The 23,685-nt window shown below is 42.4% G+C and overlaps 2 protein-coding genes across 4 annotated transcripts in view; one reads left to right on the top strand and one right to left on the bottom strand.

Annotated features, from left to right (window-relative positions):
• LOC6631520 (probable ATP-dependent RNA helicase CG8611) overlaps nt 1-13,758 on the top strand; it is a 28,314-nt gene extending 14,556 nt beyond the window's left edge. Inside the window, exon 4 of the mRNA XM_070207397.1 lies at nt 13,721-13,758. Coding sequence (XP_070063498.1) covers nt 13,721-13,743 — 23 coding nt within the window. The 3' untranslated portion in view covers nt 13,744-13,758. The remainder of the gene's footprint in view (nt 1-13,720) is intronic.
• Nucleotides 9,937-15,310, bottom strand: B-H1 (homeobox protein BarH1). Of its 3 annotated transcripts, none has more exons than XM_032440119.2 (3): nt 14,206-14,335; nt 11,230-11,458; nt 9,937-11,124 (listed from the first exon to the last, which is right to left on the bottom strand). In XM_032440119.2, the coding sequence occupies exons 2-3, from the start codon at nt 11,406-11,408 to the stop codon at nt 10,479-10,481; spliced, it is 825 nt and encodes a 274-aa protein (XP_032296010.1). In that variant the 5' UTR covers nt 11,409-11,458; nt 14,206-14,335; the 3' UTR covers nt 9,937-10,478. The 3 variants fall into 3 exon arrangements, with proteins under 3 accessions (XP_032296010.1, XP_002055318.2, XP_032296009.1); XM_002055282.4 differs by having other exon boundaries at nt 9,940-11,124; nt 14,211-15,306; XM_032440118.2 differs by lacking the exon at nt 9,937-11,124 and having other exon boundaries at nt 11,269-11,458; nt 14,206-15,310.
• Nucleotides 15,311-23,685: the final 8,375 nt, after the last annotated feature.

Raw genomic sequence — 23,685 nt, 5'->3', positions numbered from 1 at the left:
ACCCCCAGCACACACACACACACACACAACAACCCCCCAGCCGCACCCCCACGCCCACCTCCACACCCTTTACGCAGCCATGCCACAGCTTAATGGAAGGCGACTTCTGTGCGCGTCTCCGGCGCGTTTGTGCCCGTCAGTTCCGTTTCCGTTTGAACGAGTGCCCGTCTATTTATTTGCAAATGCAACTTGTCCAATTTGACAGTTGTCGCTTGTAAATATCAGGCCTGGCTTAGCGGGTATATGGTGGGTGGTGGGGGGCAGGGGTAGGTCCCAAGGGCAGCAGTAGCTGGCAGAGGTAGCAGCAAGAGCATCGGCGCCCAGTGAAGCGTAAAGTGTGAAAGCCTGTAACGAGGCATATTGCAATTGGATTTTGTGTAAATTTATTTATGTTAATTAGTTTCAATTTGATTTAATTTGCGCTCAAGCAGCAGCTCCAGCCAACGGCTTAGAGGGGCAGCTGCTGCTCAGCAGGCAGCTGGGTTGGATGGCTAGGGGGCTGGGGGGTGTAAGTGTGTAGTCATAACCAACTGACAATTAAAAGCACGTTAAAAACGCATTTAGCAAACGGGGCAAACGTAGCAGCACAGGCAGCGGGTCAACTTGGCTTTGGATCCGTTTAAGCCGAAAACGCCTAATGACAGCTGCATCAATCCTGTGCGCTAACAAAGCGTTGAAGAAATCACTTTACCAGCGGCGTCTGTGTCCAGAGAGAGGGAGAGACAGAGAGAGAGAGCGAGAGAGCGGAGAGTTGAGAAATGACTGCCCAAAGGAGACGCCGCCAAAATCAACGAAATGACAACGAGACATGCAAACAAATGAAATGATGATTCCAATACCAGCTCCAGCACCGCAGCTCGACTCCAACGATGACTTCGACGAAAAGTCTAATTTGTTGATAATTTGCGACCGCCGCCGCCGCCGCCGCTGACCGCCAACGATGCCCCACGGCCAGAAGGAGGCCGCCGCGGCGACTCGTTGTGGGAAATGGATGCGGCGCAAAGCTGGACAAGCGATACTTCCGCTACTTCGTAAATGGAAATGGAAATGCTGCTACAGCTTGTTGCTCTCGAAGCAAGAGAAGCACACATGGTGCTCTTTGGTGCCGTTTGGATTTATGATGCGCTGTGCCAACTGCCAATTTAAAGGCAATTTGGCCAAGAGGCGCGATTTCAGCTAAATTGCAAACAATTTGTGGGCACTGCAGCTTTTGGGGGTGAGCCGTGCCGCCACCGACACCGCCCGTTGGGAGGACAGTTGACTGATGTGCAGGGCTGGTACCTGGGCTGGCCACGACCTGAACTTGTACTAATTAATTGCCTTTTAACAGTCAATGAATAGCGGAACACAAAGCACAAAAAGTTGCGCCACCACAGCCGAAACAGAGCAGATGACTTGCAAAGGCAGATCAATGGTTCGGCAACGGGAATACTATGGAACAGTGTAAATTCATTTGTCTGTCAATGAAACATAATTCGGATTATCAGAAGGGGCAGACAACGAGAGACTTCACACAGGGGTACGAATGGAAAGTTCGATTCTTCGGTTAAGGGGGAGTGAATACCTACCGTCTGTGTTGCATGGCATTAAGAACTGAATCCAGATCACGCCAAGTGGGAGGAAATGGTACATAGGTGTAGTAGGAGTATTGAAAACGATAATGGAACATTGTCAACATAAATAGTCAACTATTCAGGAGAGTTTGTGTATTAGTAAAGCTTTACGGAAGTGAAAGAATGATGCAGTGGAACACTGTGACCGTCAAATTCTATGGCACGGGAACGGTGAGAGAGTGGATCAGTCAGACAGATACTAGAGCAATCAGACAGACACTATGACTTAGTGGAGCAGGCGAACATTGAGAGAGTGGGACAGTGAACTATCCCTTTGTGAAGTGGAGTGAAGCAAGGGAACGGTGAATAAAAATGTAAGCTGTGCAAAAGTGGAAAAATGATGCAATGGAACTGTGCGATTAAAGAGGCAACGGAATAGTCAGATCGTAACATAGGCAAGGAACTGATTGACTAGCAAAGACGGTGGAAATGCGGCGCACTGTGGTAATGGAACATAAGGTGCGCTTCCCGCCAGGTGCGTCCCTATTAGTCGGGAGGAAGCAATGAAACAGTGAGAAAGTGGAACTCTGTCCAGCAAGCAGAGTCAAGCATTCTATCTCCGCCTCTCTGCGCCCCCTCCCAGATATTGCTGTCATCAAAATTGTGTCCATTTGGCAGCCGTTGCTTTGATTTATGTGCACTTCACGCTTTGTCGCAATGATGGCGCTGCCACGCACCCCACCCCTCTCGCCACACCCACACAGTGACCAAGGCATTATCCTTGGCACGTGTGCGCACAAATTGATCCTTTATGAGCATTTTGCGGTTAATAATACTTCAATGTTTCCGCACCCCCGCCAGGTCAGGCTCATGAATCGCTAGATGCGGCAGGCGGGCACGTGCCACCGCCGACGCCGTCGCTGCTGCCGTTCCGTTGTTGACGTTTCCCTCGCCCTCGCCTAGCCGTTAAGTGTAAATGATAAGCCGTTGAGAGATGCTTGGATGGGCCCACTGTAAGGGCTAGCTCGCATTTGGGGTTAAATGTGCGACGCTGACGGTGCCAATAGGCAACGCATTTGTTATGTTTGTTTGCTTTTCAAATTTAAACAAATATATATATATATATATATATATATAAAAAAACGAAAGAAAAAGCGTTTGGCAACTGGAATGGCAGTAGGTAACGGCAACTGTAAAGGCATAGGTAAAGATAAAGGTATATAGGCATAGGTATGGGCATGTGTATGGCTATATGGCTTTGGGAGTCGCTGTTTGACATGTGACACCTTTTGTTAGCGAGTGTCAACGGCCACGCCTATTGTTTGTTGTCTGGCTTTACAGTCAGTAAAGCGCTTTAGAGTAGCGATCTTTTGGCTGCCTTTGGCAGCCTTATCGACTTTGCACCCGCTTGTATGAGTGTGTGTGCGAGTGTGTGCGTGTGTGTAAATAAATCCCAAATGCCACTTCACACTTAATTTGCTCATAATGCCCGGCGTAATCCGTCGAGGACGCAGGACAACCCCTATTAATATCCTGGCAATTACACTGACAACAACAATATTTGAAAATTGCATTAGAAGGACAACCACCACCACTTGCAACAACTACAACAACAACGAGAACAAGAGCGGCAGCCACCCGCCCGTCCCTTGGCCAGATTTTCTGCTGCATTGGCCCCGGCCCGGCAGCGCGAGTTGGATCTTATCAGCTCCTTCACATATGCCCACCGCCGCTTAATGCTTCTAATGTGACAAATTCATCCATTCCATCGGGCTGGGAGTTTAGTTTAGAGTTGAGTTGTTCTTGCCGGCGAGTTGTCCTTTTCAAGCGATGCTCAAATTCACATCGCTGATAAGACATAAGCCCCGATCCCAAACCTAATGCCAACAAAAAAGAAAACCCAGACCAATCACCATTGCTGCTCTCTCCCCGTTGATTACTTTCATAATTTGTTCGTGCGTTTTATTTATTATTTTCAATTTTTTTTTTTTTTTTTTTCCGCATTTTTATCTTTTGCCCGTCTACAAATTGCCCAGATCCCAGGGCTGCGATAGAAAATGACAACAAATGTTTTAATTTTTACTGTGCAAGGCCCAAGGATTAAATGCCAAACGGGTATTTGAACTGTTTCCATTTGATGGCACCGAAATATTAGAGAACTGTTAATTACAATCTTCAAAATAATATTTTTATTTTTACTGTTATTATTGCTTTTTTATAAATTAGATTATGTCAACATCCACTTTCTTATTTAGTTCTTAATGCAGTCGTTTTCTTGTTTCATTGATTTTTCATTATTTATAAAAAGAATTTACAACATTACAATTTAGATTGCTTTAGTAGCAGTTTTATAGCTACATTTTTGCATAATGTTTTTTCGTCGCTTTACGCATTATAATTCGCACCTGAAGGTTTTTGAAATAGCCCTACAGCTGAGCCGCTGTGTTTTAGGGTATTATAACATTGACTCAAAAAGTATGTAGTATTTTGAAACCGTCTGAATCGGACCACTCTATTATATAGATGAACTACTTATCAAGATATCTTATTAGTTTTATTATGTCCATTACATGTAGAAAATATCTTATCAACATCGAACCACTAAATAATATAGCGGCTATAGGAAAGTTCGGTGGAATTTTGGGAGCTTATATGGCTAAATATTCTATTTTCAATAAGCTCAGCATTTTCGAGCTGCATGGGTCGAAGATATCTTAAATTTCTCGTTTTTTTGCAATTATCAGATTTCAGAACTGGACAGATCGGAGCTCTATATAGTCTGTGTGTATATAGTTGTCATAGCAAAAAATCAATCAAAAATTGAGGCCTTGTATTAAAAACGTTTCTGCTCTTACGGCTTTCTTGACCAAACCTGCGATTTATTGGCTTACCGATGCTTTTCTTGGGAAGATGGTTTTTTTTTTTTTAAAACTTGCAGTTCTTCAGGATATATTTTAGAAATTATATCTTTAGAAATAAAGCTTCTACTACATTGGCCGTTATTTATGGTGTGTGATAAATACATAAAAATTATTATATCAGGTTGAGTTAGGTTAAATTATGATATCGGCATTCCACACATTGTACCATTAATATTAGTACAACAAACGTGAGACGTAATAAATTAATTGAATTGATTGAAAAAGTGTTTAATATGCAAAATGTTAAAGCAAATTCGGGTTATATATATATTCCAAAATGAAATGTTGGTACATTTATTGTATTGATTCACATGACAGGCCATAAAGATTAATAAATTCCCAAATCTTGTGCCAGATATGCGAAACAGCTTGAGCAACGAGAAGCGAATGGAACGAGAAGCGCAGAAGTGGAGCGAGCGTTGCCAAAATTAGCATAAATATAACGGGGGGAATTGCATATAAATCTTCTATATGCTTTCTATTTAACTTTTACTAAAGACTTCCGACACATTTCTGAGCCGACGCCGATGCCGTCGGCTACCCCTGATAGTCAGTGCCAAGGAATAGTCATGGGCATTGGGCAATGGAGCAGGGGCAGCGGGCAGTGGTTAGCGGGGCCTATGACAATGCACCTGCCTGCAGTTACTTTCAACACCTACACACGTCTGAATTCCTGGAATGGGGCTGGAATGCCTGGCCCGGTCTCGGCTCGGTCTCGGGCTTGGGCCCGTGCACGGTCTTGAATTTGGGTTTGGGTTTGGGGAGGGTGCGATGGCGTGACTGGCGTCCATTTGGTCGGCGCCTGAAGTGGCCCAGTGCTGCGTCTGCGGCATTGTCTGTGCGCCCTGTTGCCCCGCGGCTTGTAACTTATCTAAATGCACACAATTATTGAATATAATCGCTGCAAAAAACAAACACATGAAATTTGCATGTGCCGCCCCCAAGTCGTTGCGCTTCAGCCCGTGCTGCAAAACTATGCCACAGCCTGCGTACACAGCGAACCTTAAATACCCTCACAGTGGATAGACTCTGTCTGACTGTAGGCTCGATCAATTTCACAATTCGCAATTCTATTTTAACGATTAGCTTAACTACGATTTTTAGCCGATTCAATGAAAATTCTCTTGCAATTATCAAACAAATTAACAAATTAAAAAAAATATAATTTGTAATGATAAGCAAACTTTGCGGCTTGTGGTGCCAATTAAGCGCCATTTCCGCTTACTGCCAAATGTATTTATTACTGCTATTGCAAAAATAAGCATACATATGCACATTTATATATATTTTAAGGTATGTACAATAAAAACAATTGCAAGCTGTGACAAATTATACGGGGCGTGCGGTTATTGTCTCTATTCGTAGCTAGGCTGCTGCTCTGCCTAGCCCATTATATTACATACATTACAAGATACATCAGTAAGCGATGCATTCAATATCATTATCATTATCATTAATAATGCCGCCCACTTGACACGCCCAGCCGCTCAACACCAGTCCAGTCGGCGCTGATAAGTGCCATATGGCAGGGGTCAACGGAAATGCAATCGAAAAAAACACAAAAAAAATAAATAAACACAAAATTAAATGCAATAAAATAGTTATTTAATTTTCCATAATGCCTGCATTGTGTTTTATGTTGTTTTTATGAAAATTTTCGTTTTTCTATTAAACATTTGTTTTTATTATTATTATTTTATTTTTTTTTTAAATTCACATTAGTAGAACTAAACGTGCGGCAGAGTAAATTGCAGCTCGGCATGGCGCTGAGCTTAGCATAGAGTTTCTTCTTCCGTTTGCAATTTGGAGGCCTCTCCAGTGGCAAAGGTTGAAATCCTGAATCGTAGGCGTTGTTCCGGTTCGCTCGTTCCACCCACAGCATTTTCAAGTAGTTCCCTGTATTTAGCTGGTAAATGCTTTCAGACTGAACTCTGGGTGCTTCAAGCTTAGACAAATATTTGAAATTATTCGACATATCTAATTGACCATCATTCGACATATCTAATTGACCATCAGTTAAAGAAAATAAATAATTAATAGATCTAGGCTTAAACTAGTTACAAAAATGTAGAATGTACAAAATACTTAAAACTGAGCAAAGTATAAACAAAGTCAAGCAGCAGCTGTAAGTTTTCGCATGAGTCTCAATAAAACTGATCTAAGCTGAAGCTAGTTGAGAATTACAAATCAATCATAATTAAACAAAGCCGAATTACAGCTTTAAAAGAAAATCAAATTGTTTTTCGTCCGTTAAACTGTTCTGTACTTGAGCTATTTGGAAATTACAAATCAATCTGAAATTAAAACATAAACTAAATTAAAACTGAACAAAGAACAAACAATGTCAAGTTCTCAATTAAACTGATCAATAACTAGTTGAGAATTACAAATCAATTAAAAATTAGTTCAGAAAATAAACCAAAAACTGAATAATGCAAAGTTACAGCTATAAAAGGACATTATATTAGCTTGCATCAATAAAACTTTTCTGGACTTAAACTAGTTGGGAATTATAAATCACATAAAGGAAAGAAAGCAAAATGAACAATGAATAAACAATACAGAGCCATAATGAAACATTATATTGTTTATGTTTTCGCATGATGCGTCTAACACCCACAGGCGTGTGTGAGTGCGTGTGTGTGTGTGGCAAACAGTCGCAATGGGTGTGGGTACACTCGCATAGATGGTTACTTTGACAGGCGGCGGCTTGTTGTTGCTGATTTCCATGCAAATTGATGTTACAGCACAGTAAGCAGCCAATATTTCGGCTTCATTTCATAAATGCGCCAGGCGAAATCCCCAATTGCCGCTACAATCCCCGGCGGAACGGGCGCTCGTCTATCCATCAGTTGCCCAAGTTTGCATATCAAACGAATGTCCATAGCTTTACGGATGTTGATATCGATAACGACCAACCAGATAAGCCGCTCCATAATATTTATTTCGATTTTCGTTTGTGCCTTTAATTTATGCATGAAATTTACGCAATTACCAATTACTTGTGTGCCCTTAAACAGTTCATAGAACAATTTCAATTTTAAGTAAAACTTAAGGAAAGTTTGACTTTACTAAAGTATCGTCCAACAATCCAAATTCGATTTAACTTAAGCTTTGTTAGGAACTAAATTTCGTCCCTTATTGATATATTAAAAAACAGGTTTAACCAAAATATGGTTTCTATTAATTATATTTTTGATTCCTTAAAGCAATTTAAATCAGAATTTTATATGTTTGGCAATGTGCGATGTTATTTCTTACCTTAACCATCAATGTTTTTTTGTAAGGGCTAGAATTTAGAAATTTTTATGGATACTGATCAATAATACACCTAAATACATTACTGGGTATTTATATAGTTTTATACCCTGTACTCATTGAAAATGGGTAAAAAGAGTATGATGTTTCTGTGGAAATGTTTGTAACAGGCAGAAGGAAGCATCTTCGACCTCATAAGAGATAAATATCAGAATCAGAGATATTGATCAGAATTAATAGCCAAGTCGACCTAGCCATATCCGCCTGCTTGTCCGTATGTATGAAGGCAAGGATCTCAGAGCCTATAAACATATTTTGAATCGATAAAAATCGATATTTAAATAATATTTTCTTTCCAATTTGGAGGTAATGGGCAGAGTCCAAAGGTAAAACAATCTTAAACTTTACTAAAATCCACATACCATGTTCGGTGTATGCAGCTCATATACATTTGTGAGCTATGATTAAAATCGATATATGTCGATTATCCAGAGAAGTGATCAACTTCTGTTGTGAATATTATGCGAGAGTAAATATACCAAATTTCAAATCTCTAACTTTGGATCACAGCACTTACATAAACGGGTGAATTTTTGCTAGATCGATTCAGTTCGTCGATATATACAAGTATAATTTTGGGTACACCATCTTCAATGGGTTCAGGGCTAAACAGCAATTTGTAAATCCTGGCTCAATCGGTCAAATACCTCTACAATAACTTGTCAGGCTTCATATCCTACTTCAGATAAAATGTTTGGCATAAAGAACTGAGTATTGTACAGTCAGGATATTCGAACTTTGTCGTTTATATTGCTTATCTTTAATGCTATTGACCAACACTGGTTGCACTTACCAGCACTTTGGCCAGGCACTTTCGCCAATTGCTGGCGATATTGCAGTAATTAGCAACATTTGGCTACCGACAACGATCATGTTTAATTGAGCGTGCCCAGAGACAAAGCGAGAGGCAGGCAGGTACGGTGAGAGAGACGTAGAGAGAGAGAGAGCGGGATAGAGCGAGTGTGAGCGAGAGAGTCAGTGAGGGCTCATCCATGGTGCCGGTTTTATGTCATTTGTCTTTAATGAACGGTTACCCAAACCCCCCCTGCGGGCATTGTTATTGCTGCTGCGGCTGCTGTTCTCGGCCGTTGCATTTATTGTCCTACCAAGCGTCGCTTTTGTTTTAAGCCAACAACATTAACATTGCAGCCAATTTGTCGACGAAGGCGAAAAACAGAGAAACGCGCGTGTTTCATGCCAAGAAGCCTCGTGCAGTGAAAAACTTTGGTTAGGGTGAGTTGCGGCCAGAACGACCAACGTGTGCGCTGCATTGGTGAACCTTGAGGCGAGAATCTGTTAAAACCAAAGCTTCAAACCGGTTTAAAGCCGAGCAGGCTTGAACTTTAACCGAATTAGTTGGAGCTGAGTCGAAAGCTGAACCAGTTACTTTTCAATAAATGATTCGAATCAATTTATAATTAATATCAAATTAAATTAAAATTGGCTTTTACTTATTCCAAATTGAAGTTCTTTCATTGGATGGTAAAAGAAATAGCTAAGCGAAGACCTGGACTTACCTATGAGAAAAACCAGGGTTCAGCTAGCGAACCTAGGGGCAAAACACTGGTTCGAACCAGCGTTTGTTGGCCTTGCAGTCTTGGTTAATTCGCAAAATGCATGACTCATGTGCCAGGCTCGATATGCTGACACTTGTGCCCTAACTATGCAGTTGGTCAGCTGGTCAGGTGTCCTTAGCTAAACTTGAAGGCTCGCCTCGGCTTTGCCTGCAGCGCTGCTGTTCGCATGTGGTGCAGGCGGTGCACGCAATGCAGCCAAAGCGGCTAACTGGACATGGTCATAACAGTTCAAGTCGCAGTGGCAGTGGCAGTGGCAGCTTGCAGTTGCAGTAACAGTTCTCGGCCAACTGGCCAACTAGTCGCAGCTTTTGGCCTAATAAATGCACTAATTGCGGTTAAATTCATTTTGCATGCAATTATTATCATTAGGGGTTGGCACCGCACATCGTCAGTGAGCCCTTCCTTTCGCCTCCAACCCTCTCCTCCTCCACTCATGCTCTTACCAATTGTTAATTGCTGCTATTCAATAATTTAATTGCGCCCCTCTCGCACTTTCTCTCGCTCTCTGTTCAGCTCGTTCGCTCTCATTCACTTGCGTTCTATTATTGTTTTATGTTTCTCTTATTATTATTATTTTTATTTAGACAAAAAAATTGTGTTGAATTACATTTACATTACAAATACAACGAGCACATTTATTCTAATAATTATAATAAGAAAAAAAAAATTGTAAATAAAAACAAAATGCAATTCTATTAAAAGTTTTGTTTTTGTTTTGTTTTTGTTTTCACGTTAATACATCTTGTGGCTAGCTTAATTATGCACATTGTTGCTTCTATTTGTTAATTTATTAAATGTAATTGTTTTGGCTGCTAATTTTTACAACATTTAAATAAATATTTTATGCTTCGTATTTCCTAAGCCTAACCTCAAAAAAAAAAATTGTATATATCGGTAAATATTATTATTATTTTTATAATAAATTACTAAAAGCAAACAAATAAGTTAAGCCAGACACACATATATATATATACACTCATACACACGCACACACACTCAACCATTTGCCATTTTGTGTTTTGGAAACAAATACTTGAAAATGGTTTCAATTTTGTTGCTGGATTTCGTTATTTTTTTTTCTTTGTTCAACCGCTTGCACCTGGGCCGCTTTACACCTGCAGCTGATCCTCATCATCGGATTGAGCCTGGGAGCTGTCCACGGATCGTCCGGGCGGACTGCCCGGATTCAGCGTGGGACTGGGCGTGGATGGCGGATGCACCGGCGATGCGGCGGCGTTCTGCGCCTGCGCCAGTGTCTGCACACCCGCTGCCGGCGATGTGGCCAGCGCCTGTGGCTTGTGTATGATGCTAACGCCGCCTCCGGCTGCGGGCGCTGCTGCAAGTGGCTGTGGCACCGCGCCACCACCAGCGGCCCCATTGGCTGCCGCGGCAGCAGCCGCCGCGCTCTGATAGTAGCTGCTTAGCGATGACAGCGAACTGGAGGCGGATAGATGCGAGAAGGGCGCGGCTGCGGCGCTCAGCGAACCAACACTGACGCTGGGCACACCCGCATACAAATTGTAGGGCAGCGGCTTTTGCATCGCCGCCGCCGCGGCCGCTTGACGATAGTAGATATCGATGCTGGAATGTGGAGGTGCGCCATGCGCGGCTGCTGCGGCGCCGGCGCCGGCAGCTGCCGCATACGGCCAGGCGCCCAGATACGGTGAGCCGCCGTAAAGCCGCTGGAAGGCTGCAAAATTGCCAGCCTCGGCCAGGAGTTCCAGGCCAACGGCCGTTTGACGCTTCCACTTGGTTCTGCGGAATGGAAAAATGCAAAAGGAAGAGCACTCAGTTATGGCTGTTACTAAGAGCGCTCCAACGGCAGACGAGGGGTTTGGGAAGGTGTGGGAATCAACGCACCTGCGATTCTGATACCAGGTCTTCACTTGGCAATCGCTGAGGTCCAGCTTGTGCGCCAGCTCCTGACGCTCCTGTACGCTAAGATATTTCTGGCGCTCGAAAGACTTCTCCAGCGTCTGCAGCTGATGATCCGTGAAGGCGGTGCGCGCCTTGCGCTGCTTTTTGCTCAGCCCGCTCATGTCGCTGGTGGAGCCGCTCTTGATGCTGTTGCCATCATCGTCCTTGCCACCTAAACAAACAGACATAAGCGAGATTGTTAGCCACGGCTATAAAACATTTCGCTAGACTAGATAATAGCCAAGAAGTTAATGCTGAATGCAGCTGCTGTCGACCACTAGAAACACAGCTCATCCTAACTGTATCGGCTGCACATGGCCAAGGCAGCGGCACGAGGAGCTGAGGAGCTGAGGAGCGACGTAACAGTTGAACAACGCTTAAGACCACGCAATTGCCGTTTCCGTTCTCAACGGCTAAGGCTGTCTCTATAGCTGCTGTCCCTTTCGCTCCCTCACCCTCACTCTCTCACTCTCTCAAGCTCTACCTCTCTGTTGTGGCTGTAATAAAAATGTGTAGCAAAATGTCTAAACTTGGCCCAGTCCTCTTGCCCGCTCCCATTTCCGTTGCCGGCCTATTGACCACCCCTTTCTGGTTACTTTACTTTGGTGGCTCGTTTGCCATTTAGTACATAAAATTTATGTAAATTTATCTGATTGTGGTTAGTCGATAAGCGATTCGCCTCTGTTCCAGGGCCACTTTCTGGCCAGCTCACAAGCGTTAAATTAGTTTAAAGCGAAAATTTGCCAAGTGCGCTTTTAAGCCAAATGCCTAACATAATATATTCTAAACTGAGAGAACTGTTTACCCAGCTGTTGAACGGCTTTCAGGGCAGCTAGAAAATGGTTAACATTTAGCTGCTGCGGGCAACAACAAAAATGCTGCTGCCTGCAATTACCAGGCTTAAACAGAGTTGCAGTCAAGAAATCAAATTAAGTGCAGCCCAGGCAGATGCTAAAGAGACGCAGCTTTCGCTGCTTCCAGGCACAACAGTTGGTTCCAACTTTTAAGCGATCTCTTTGGATCTTTCTCTCCCTTTTTTTTGTGTCTGTGGTCTCTCTCTCTCTCTCTCTATCCCTATCTGCGTCAGGGCTGGCTGGCTGTTGAGGCCAAAGCCGCTGGGCCAACAAGACGCGACTACCGTTTATAAAATTACAATTGCACACACAGGAAATTGCAGTAATAAATGGTCGACAAGAGTGCAGAATCATATGGCAAAAGAGACACACGCACAACACACACACACACACACATACACACACTCAACAACATTCAATACAAAATTTGCTTTGGGGCATCTATCGAGTGGCCTTAAATGCATTTTTTTTATAACATTTACCATAATTAACTGAGTAGGAGCGAGCTGTAGAATTAAAAGAATGTGTGCGAGAGAGAAAAAGAAAGAAAGAACGAGTGCAGGCACATGCTCGGGCAGAGACAACGTTTTGCTTCTAACTATATATAATTAGATTTTTGCTCGGCTAAAACAAAAAAAAAAAAAAAAAAACATAAAAAAATGATATTTGCAAGCTGCGTTTTGCTGTATTTCATGAGGAAGACATATACCCCCCACCAGAACCCCCTCCGCCTACCCTAGCTAACTTCAACTGCGGGCCACGCCTCCAACTCTTCCATTATCATTTGTTGTTGTTGTTGTTGTTGCTGCTGCTGCTGCTTGCTGTTTAAACAATTTTGCTGCCAGACAAATGCACATTTTGAAATGGCGCATGCATCAAAAGTGCGCAAGGTGGTTGGTGGGCTGGGGTAAAACAAACAAAGCGTGAAAATGCAATTTTTTAGCAGTATCCAAAGCCACCTACTCTGCTCCCCCACGCCCGCCGGCAACTAGAATATGGCATGTTCATGCAATTTTTACAGTTTGTTTTGCAAAGCGGCTGCGTCCCCCTACAAACAAAAGACTCTGGCAACGAACTTGGCATGACATTCACTCAGACAGATAGACAGACAGACAGGCGGACGGACAAAGAGATTCGCATTATGATTGGTTATCGCTACCAGACCGACAATTGTCATGGAATACCATAAAATTAGACAACCAATATGTCATGCCCGAAGGTTTTCAAGAGTGGAAATCAAAGAAAAAAAATTGAAATAAAGAAAAGTTCTTAACTTTCAAATGAGAACAGACCACATATAATCATAATCGTACGCATTCCAGTTAAGATTTGCGGCTATTTTAATGCATATCAATAATTATTGTTCATTAAAAATTGATCATCAATAATTATCAAGTTGCAAAATTTTAACTATGGCTTTTATTTAACAGATGCAAATGCATTAACTGTGTTTGGCTTTTATCATTTAAGCTCTATAAACGGTTCTGTCGCGAATAACTTATTAATTAATAAAGCAATAATTATTGACGATCTATAAATATCAAGCTAATGCATTGCAGCCATTTTTGTTTTTCTTTCAGAACGTTTAAGCACCACTAATTAATTGTCTCGCAGATTGGAAATCGATTGCAGACTTTTCAACTGGTAAGTCAAAATATAATGATAATAATTAGCATTAGTATTTGTATTATCCATGCTTTATTATTATTATTTTATTGTCATTATTTTATTATTATAATTTTGACATATACTGGAGATAACCTATCTAAAAACCAGCGAGTTGGGCTAAGGTATCATATAAATACTAAGCGAAATGTATATATGGTATTATTAACGAGTTCCGGAATGAATCAAACATAATTAACAGGCACAGACATTCCCCACAAATTGGATTTCTCATTAACTCCTCCCCATCTGAACCTTGACTTTTCTCAATTTTCGCTTTGCTAATTAAAACATGGCTCAACCCAAGATAAGATTTTGAATTCGATCTGTAACTATTGCTGGTTTACACGCGCTCTATGCCCTGCCCCCCGCGTTGCCCCAAAATAATACAGAAGCTCACCTCACCATTACTACAAACGCTGTGATCATCCATGTGACCGCCGCCACTGCCCGCCTCGTCGCTGTCGCAGTCCTCGTTCTCCTCATGGTAGTCGCTGCTATCGTCGAGCTCCGCCGACGGCGGCGGCGGCGGCCCTTCGCCAGCTCCAGCGGCTGCCGCTGCTGCTGCTGCCGCCGCAGCTGCTGCATTGTTGCGCGCCGCTGCCGCAGCGGCAGCAGCTGCATAATGCTGTTGCATGGCCGCGGCATATTGCGCCACGTTCAAGCCGTTGGCGCCCATCTGGGCGGTGGGTCCAAAGTGGGTCAGTTTGGCGTGCGGAAGTGTGTGCGGATGCGGATGTTGATGCTGATGATGGGCATGTACTGCCGCCAGGGCATGTGGATGCGGCTGTGGGGGCAACTGATGTGGAGGCGGCGGTGGCGCCAGGCTCGTCTCAGGCTCAGCATCCAAGTGTTCGTTATTATTATTAGCATTGTTGTTGTTGTTGTTGTTGTTGTTGATACTGGTGTTGTTGTTATTGTTGTTGTTGTGCTGCTGCTTATAGAGCGCAGCTGCGCTGGCGGCGGCCGCACTGCCCGCCAGAATGTCATTGATCATGAAGCGGGATCGATTTGGCTTCAAATTGGACGAGGTGGACATTGACATATTGACCGGCGGTGGATGCAACGGATAATGATGGTGATGATGATGATGATGCGAAAGCGAATGCGAATGATGTGGCAACGGCTCGCTGGGCGCTGTAGTCGTGGGCAGCGTCTGGGTTAATATGCTCATTGAGTCTTTCATTGCCAACAAGGCGGCCGCACAGATTTCAATTGGATGCACTTTCAACTTGTCACTTGGCGTTCACTCACAAATGCACAACCAAAAAAAAAAAAATTGTTTAGTTTTTTATAGTTGAAAAAATGTTGTTCTTGATTTTGTTGCACAATGTTTTCTTGTTGTTTGCGCACTTCAACTTGAACTTTAAATTCATCTAGGTATTTATGTTGAGAAAATACGACTTCGAACTTGGACAACCCGTCGCCTCCGCTCTGGACGTCGTCGCGCTGTGGCTGCCAAAACGAGACTAAACGCACCTGCAGCGCCTCAGCCGCACAAAACCCAGTCGCAGCGGCGGCTGCGGCAACAATTTTTGCCACTTTGTCATAGGCGATGATGGTGGTGGTGGCTAGCGGTTGCTTTGGTGGTGACTGTTCAGTTGTTTGCGCGTGAGAGCGAGAACGCTGCGTCTCGACTGCGCTGCCTCTTGGCCTCGGCCTAACGGCCTCTCTCTCCTGTCCGTTGGCCTGTTCCCATCTGCGTTCAATGTGCCGTCTCGCTTGTGCGCAGCGCCATGTTGTTGGCCCCGAACTCAACATGCGCTCAGCTGTGGTGAGTTTCGTAGCCAGTTTTTATGGCAACTCAGTTAGGCAGCGCCGCGAGCTGAGAGAATTAAGAACGTGCTGTGCCATAAAGCGTTTGCGAATGTCGGTCAAACTGGCTGGCAAGGCAAAAGGACGCGGCGATTCGGCAAGTGGGCAGCACGCAGCCAGTAAGTTGGCAGCGCCCAGTGGGGCCAACAAAATGGCGACGAACCATCCAAAAGAGGATCGCAAGTCGATTGCTTTGAGCTTCTCTTGTCGTATTGAGACTAACAAATATAGTCCAGTTACCATATTATTGTTTTTGAAAAACTTTTGAGATTTTCATTTTGTTTTTTAATAACTGCATTAACTCTGCTCTAAAAAAGTGTTTGGGAATTCCAATGAATTTATTTAATAATAATAATAATAATAATACTTAAATAGTAAACCAAATAAATAAATAAATTATGAACTAATTACATTAATCTTATAAAGGCTTACAAGTAAAAATTGTGAATATTTTTCAAAGAATTTGATTGCAATAATATAATAATAACGAGTTTTGTGCGAATTAGCTATGAAATATATAATATATAAATTCTATAATATTGCTATAACAAGCGTAATTTTTAGCTGTTTGAAATTGAGTTTCTAGGCTCAGAATAAGTCTTATAAGTTGCAGCACTGAGTCGTGCTATTATTATGTTATGGTTGTATTATATGGAATGTTAGTAAATAGTTCAGAAGTTTATACCTTAATTTGCTGAGATCAGCTGATTTTATCAAGCTGAAGACCAATTGGTTTATTTTGGCGTATTTCATGAAGCTTTTCGTTTTAGTTTTTCGATTTTCGGAGTTCCTTTACTTCAGAGGCTCTTCTTTTTTCCTAGCACATATTTGAAGTTTGACTTTAACTCCTTTCAAGTTTTTATTTCATTTCTGCATTTCCAGTTGTCTAGTTGCTTCACTTGATTGCTTGAGTGTTTTTCATCTGATTAATTGCAACATTATTTTTCTAAATGTTTCTAAATGTTTCTCATTTCTCATTCTTTTATTCTTGGATGTCTTCTTTATTTCCGAGTTTGGCAAGCAACAAAATCTCTTTCCTTGCAATTTTTATTGAATTGGCTTTCATATAGACCCAACTGCACCCAAATTCATATATATGTATGTGCTCATAGCTAAGGTAATTATACCAATGTTTTTTTTCTATTTTTTTTGCCAGTTGGCAGCTTCTGCCCAAGTAGTTCAAGTAGCTGAGCATAAGCGCCAATTAAAATTCCACGCCAATAGCTAAGCCTCAGACACAAACTGGCCACATGTTGCCCCCGGGCAGCATTAGTCCAGGACTAATTACTTCGCACAGCGGATGTAACAGTCCCGAGTCCGAGCCCAAACGCAATTTGTCGAGCGGCAAACGTTTGATTGATATTGAATCGGACTTGAAATTGGAATTGGTATTGGTATTGGGCTTGACGACCCAGATCAGGTCATTAGTCGGCGTTGCTGGTGCGGTTGGTGGCAAAAGGCGCAACGAAATTAGAGCAGCAACTGACAGGAGAGAAGAGGCAGAGCTGAGGATAGGACGCATGCGCGCGCTTCAATTGCGGGGCGCACATTTAAAATAATTATGCTCTGGCAAGGATCAAGGAACGAATGTTTCTGTGGCTGGCTGACTGCCTGGTTTCTTACTCAGCCTGCCTGATGACGGTTATTGCATTTAAATGCATATAATTGCAGCCAGGCATACATATGTATATGTATATATATATATATCCTGCGGTTGCCTCTTTGTGCGTTCTGCGGTCGAATTCCAATTGAATGCTTAAAATAATTGTACAAACTGTATAAAAGTCGCCAACCGCAATGCGCAGTTGCCAATACTGTCTGTCCAGACACAGTGAGAGTCCACTCACGCTCTGCCCCTTGTCCTGCCTCTATCTTACTGTTGTTTCTGTTGGGCATTTGCCAGTTTTTCCGGTCGCATTCATGCATTTGCAGGCGCAGCCCCAGGAAGACTTGGCTCTCCTCTGTCTAATCCAGCCCCCTTATACCCGACCCCATTCCTCTGACGCCGCGCACTTGCTGTGTGTGTTCTGCGAATTTTGCACCGCCTGCTGCCAGCCGTCTGGCCGGCTATCTAACTATCTAATTAGCGTGTTTGTTTGCCAGTTAATGTTCACTAATTTATTGACTCGGCTGGCTTATCAATGTGTTTGCTCTGCTGTTAACAACATCCGCAACACATGCGGCCAGCTGCCCGTGTCTCTTGGCCCCAAACCGACTGGCCAGATAAGACAGAATCAGACTCTGCCTTGGCGTCGGACTTTCTAACTTGTGGCACGCATCAAAGTCGCGTCCGGCCTTGTGACTAGCCACTCGATGAGCTCAAGGATCTGCGCTGCTTTTAATTGGAAATTTATAAACATGGCTAAGCTGGCTTGCCAAAAGAAGTATCCTTGCTCAAATTAAAAAGAATTCAGGAACCAATTTTAAACATCTAAATAGAAAGTTACAGATGCAAACGATTTCATATAATTTCCTAAGTTGGTTTATTTATGTAAGGAACAACATTTTAGTTGTCTTTAAAATATTTAAAAATTAATGCCGCATTTTTTTGTGAAACCATTTCTGTATATTGTGGAATCAGGGAGGAATCCTCAATGTCGCTGTCCAGCAGGTGCAGGGTATCTTTTCGTCGGGTACTCTTTAAAACATGCTTCTTGTTACATTGGCTGTCACAAAAGTCACTCAATAATTTTTCAATTCAAAGAATTTATGATTGAAAATTGGGAATTGACTTGCAAGAAGTACTTCAGGGAATATCACAGAGGCTAAAACTCTCTGCGTACTATCTAGACTCTCTGTAGACTCTCTTAACTTATTGATTCTGGCTTAAGATCTGCTGTTTTGGGTCTACTTCGGGCACATAACCCACACAAGGCAAATAAAACGTATCCCTGCCTCAACAACTTGGCTTAAGCTCAACTCTTGATCTCACTCTGGATTGCTATCGGTATCGCTGTCTCAGGCTCCATCTCGCCCAGTTCCGTTGGAAATCTTAATCGGCATCTTTGATATTATAATGTTCGTGTTACTGCATGGACAAACGTAATAAAATAACTGATCGTTGTCGCTGATAAGTTAATTTACTTTTAATGTGTTGCCCTTCGCGACGAGCAAGACGACGCAGACGACGCAGACGACGGTCCATTGGGATGCCAGGCAAAAATCCCGATCGCAACGTGGGGGTAAATGGCTTTGTAGGTGACAACGGGTCTGCCGGTGGATCAGCTCCAAATTGGGCAGCGCGTGTGCCGACGTCGACTCGACTGATTTGTCAACAACGGTCCAACAAAGGTGACTCGAATTTATCGCTGCTCCAGATCAGCTCCAGCACGCCAACAACAGCAACCACAAGAAGAACTAAGATAAAGCACAGCCGAGGCCCAAGACTACATGAAAAGCAAACAAGAAAGAAGCGCTCAGTTCAGCCAGGGCCGAATATTTAATACCCTGGCAATCAGATTGCCTAAGTTGACAGACATGCGAGTAAACCTTAAAGTATTTGATGTGAAACATTTTTAGATTGTTATTAAGAAGAATTTAATTAACAATACGGTTTTTCCATTCTGATTCGTTTATGAAACGTAGCAACCATAGGCAACGGTTGGAATCAATGTCTTGTCCAAAAATTTGGCTCGTGAAGATGATTTTGATGATTTGCAATAGAATAGCTAAGTTTGTTTATAAATTTTGGTTGTTCATATGTTTGTTTTAGCGGAACAAGTATATTTATTATAAACTCAAATTGAAAATGATTAGCATAACAATTTCTTGAATAAATATAGTTTTGTTTATTAAAAGAAAAATGTTTTAGTTAGGGTTTCGCTATTTTCTAATTTCTTCTGCTTCCTTTTCTACTTGGCTTATTTGGTTAGTTGGGCTTAAACCGTTTAGGCTTAAACGCGGCTTACAGTCTGGGTTGTAAGTAATTGCTATAAACAGAAAGTGGACGCTGAGCACATTGTGCTACTCAAGCGACAAATCCATATTTGGGCGATGATATCTCTTTATTATAAGTATATATATGATCGACATTAACATCCAGATTAAGCATATATTTATATAAATTACATTTTAATATCTGTTGCAATGCGTTACATTCTTAGTGACAGAATCTGAATACCCTCTGCGAACACATACAAATAAATAAAAAGCAAGGATGCCCCATAGAACGGCGTTCGTTTAAATTGATGTCGTTTGATGCTTGACTCTTAGGAGTTGTTGTTGTTGTTGCTGTTGTTGTTGTCGCTGTTGTTGTTATTGGCCACTAAATGGCCGCAATTTAAATTTTTAGTGCCCGCTTGAGCCTATAAATTCTACGCATCTAGCTGAGAAAATCTGAGGCCAGCTCCGCAAATGATTTTGGCACCTGTGCAAACATTTTATGGTCGCCAGGAGTCTCTGAGCTGCTGAGCTGCTGAGAGGTTCACAAAAGGCCACAATCAACACCTCATTGCGCGCGCTGCTGCTGGTGAGTGGCTCGTTGCGACCATTGCGGCTACTCTATGCAGCTTGTCCGTTTGCTGTTGTATGGAGCTGGGTAAGCGTATTGCCAAGTCGTTGCTTTCAGCTTTATTTCGGGCTGTCGTCGTTAGTCATTAAGTTGCCGTGTTGCTTGATTCCTCTTATCGCCAGGTCTGGCAAATTTTTAGTCGCTCTGCCAATAAAACATTTCAAATTTTGTCTTGCGCCTCGCAGTTCCTGCGGCTGTTCCAATTCCAGATCAAGTTCCAGTTTCAGTTCCAGTTACCAGTTGCCATAAATTAAAGCTTTGAATCATTGCAAAGACTAATCGACTTATAAGAAATACGGCATACCGGTATACATATTCGATAATCATTGATCGATAATGATCAATTAGGCGTTATCGATAACTTAAGATTGCAAATTGTTGACAGCATATCTGTCGCATTCATTAGAATCGCACATTCAATTCAATGCCAGCGAATATTCATAAAATTATCAAAAAGAAGAAATAACAGCATGTCCGTTCTTGAACTATTTATTGATGTAATGAAATGTTATCGATAGCTTTTAGGCACCTCATGTTCAAATAATGCTATTAATATTTGATAATCGCCGATCAACTAAAACAATCGTTATGTTATCGATGTGTTATCGATAACATAAGTCAATCACAAAGTATCGATAATTAAACTTATAAACAACAATAAATCTTCAATAGTATTGGTGCACCTATCCTTTTTCGATAGTCAATTATAGTTGATTAATCACTATCGATAAATTATCGACAGCTGAAGCTTTCAAATGGTTGACAGCACTTTAGTCATTCGCTTGCATTAATCGATAACTACTAAAAACATGCCTCTTATCGTACTGACTACCTGAAGAAATATCGATTAATTTGTGAAATATGTGTGCATGGTGCATTTACATTGTGCTCAATAGCCACGGGCTCACTTTAAGGCACCTGATGCCCAATTAGGCGCGCAGCCTCGCTAAACGTCGGCCCCGTGTGACGGCACACATTTGCATGCCCCATAAAAAGCAAAAAAAAAAAATATGTATATATATGTACCCAACGCATTTCAAATGCATCGCTTAAGGCCCGCGCTGTCTAACTGGCCGCCGACAGGCAGCCAGTTGCACTTTCAGTTCGGGTTTTCGAGTTTTCCAGTTTCGGCGGCGGAGGTGAAAATGTATTTTATGACTCAATTTGGTGCACATAAAAAATTTGTTGCCCTGCGATACAAAGTGCAACATTGTTGTGTCCACGTTGCGTACCGAAAGGTGTGATAACTATGAGGTTGCGGCGTGGTCAGTGGCTTAGCCATTGTCAGGTGCTGTTGCTGCTGCTGCTGCTGATTATTGTTAATTTTTATGTGCAATTAATCGGCTACGCGCATTGGGCATTTATAAGCATTTCTCGCATTTCCTACAGCAAACGGGTCGCTGCGGGTCGCATTCGCCGGGCCCAAAAAGAAATTAAGTCGTCTTGAATTAAAGTGAAATGCAAAAAGGCCCCAGTTGCCCACCATAAAAATGTCCGGCAACATTGTGAGACGTCCCCGTACCCAACCCTAGCCTCATCTTCAGCGCGGTATCCATCTTCCACGTTTAATGATACCTCCATAAAAGTGGGCAAGGTGTTTGTGTCCGACTGAAGCCGAAGCAACTGCAACTGCAGCAGCTGCAGTTCGTTCATTGTCAGCGCCAAAACTAAAAAAGAAAAGGTTCAGATTGAGGTTTCGACTTGGACACTCGGGCTCCACTGAGTAGCCATCCCGCTGGGCAACGCTTAAGCCGATAAACTGTTCGGGATCTGTCGACGACAGCAACAGAGCTGTGTGTGAGGACAGTCTAAGCTGATGCCATTGTGATGGCAAGTACGCAACAATAAAATATATTTATTGCAACTTCGATTTACAGTTTCTCTAGGTCTTAAGTAATTTGATAGCCATTTACACGGTCCAAATTATCAATATTTTTAGGCGAGCGATGTGCTGTCAACAAACCATTTCCTTTTTTATTAAGGAAATCGATAATATATCGATTGCACACTTTATCGTATATGACCAAAAATATATTATAGCTGGTAAAGTTCGCGGTTCGAATCAACTACCTGCCTTTGGGTTCAGTTTCTAAACCTGGATTTTTGAACCCATTAGCACAGGGTTTGGTTCAAAACTAGCTTAGCCGTCGAATTATAAAAATGCCCATAAAAAAGTTTGGGGTCCAAATTTGATCTTTATCCCAAATTGGCATACAATTTCGTTAAGTAAATGGCCCAAGTAATGCTTTGGGATTGGGTGCTCCTCAAAGAATTTGTATGGTGAATGGTGTTTTGGCTCGGCTGTTCTTAAGATTTGTTTTATACTAAAAATGACATTAGAACTCCGTCTTTAAATCGGCTTGGTTCGAAATTGGCCCTGCTTTTAACTCTACTTTGATAAGAGTTAATCGCATGTAGTTAACAATTTTTTATATTCACCTGGCATTGCCCTTGGCCCATGTCAATGTTGGCTTAGCTCAAGTTCCAATTCGAAACGACACTCCTCCCCACCCCCACCCCCTTTTGTATATCCTTAATAACTTGCGCAATTCTTCTTCTCTACATACATTTACGTATGACTACAAAGCTCCATTAATGCTCTGTACTTTCCCTTCCCCAACGCCATGTTGGCTGCATAATTGCATAATTTCATATTCGGTTATTGCAAAGCCTTTTGACGCAGTCAAGAGGCATGGTGGGGCAGGGAAGTGCGGGGAGTATGTTGGCTGGTTTTATCCGTGTCCATGCAATTGGGTGCTGTGTCCGCTGGCAGTTTGCTTAATTGCCACGGCCAAAAGTGCCAAAGAAATGCAGCTCACTAATTACAACAACAAGAACAAACAGGGCCGACAAGCACGCGTTACCCTCCAGTTGCCCCGCTCCCCGCTCCCCCTTCCCCACTCCATTACTCTGGCATATCCTTGCGCTCGTTGTGTGTATGTGTGTGTGTGTGTGTGTGTGTCCTTCAAAAGCCAATTGAAGTGTGGCAACGTTGCATGTTGCCATATTTCCATGCGAAGGCATGAAATATATGTAGAATTTTAAAAGTCATAAAATTGCGGAATGTCGCCAATTAAAATAGTTGCACTCGTCCATGTATGTGTGTGTGTGTGTGTTAGTGTTAGTGTTAGTGTTAGTATTGGTGTTGGTATTGGTGTTGGACGTGCGTGTTCCGCATGTGACGTGACATAAATGCATGTCATGTTCGTTGGCTGTTTCGTGGGTTTTTATTGCCCCAACCACCACCAATCGACCACCCTGCACTATGGCAAATAAGACACGTTTTTCTGGCAAAAATCCATTCAAAAAAAAGTGCTTAAGAAAAGACCTTTAATAATTACTTATTGAAAATCTTAACAGCACCCGAATCTATATCAGCTGTTAAGCTGAGCAGCTTTACGTTAAATGAAATCTGAAGTAAAATATTTCTGATGGATTCTGATCACTGTGCATTTTTTTTTATTGAATTCATCAAATGAAAGACGGTGCCAAAATTTTTCGTATAATGCTGTGAACTTATAAAAAAAATATATATTTAAAAGGCTGCCCAATCTT

This window comes from Drosophila virilis, chromosome X, assembly GCF_030788295.1.
Source record: "Drosophila virilis strain 15010-1051.87 chromosome X, Dvir_AGI_RSII-ME, whole genome shotgun sequence".
NCBI lineage: Eukaryota > Metazoa > Arthropoda > Insecta > Diptera > Drosophilidae > Drosophila > Drosophila virilis.
The sequence above is the reverse complement of the archived record's forward strand: the minus strand, read 5'-3'. Positions and strand labels throughout refer to the sequence as shown.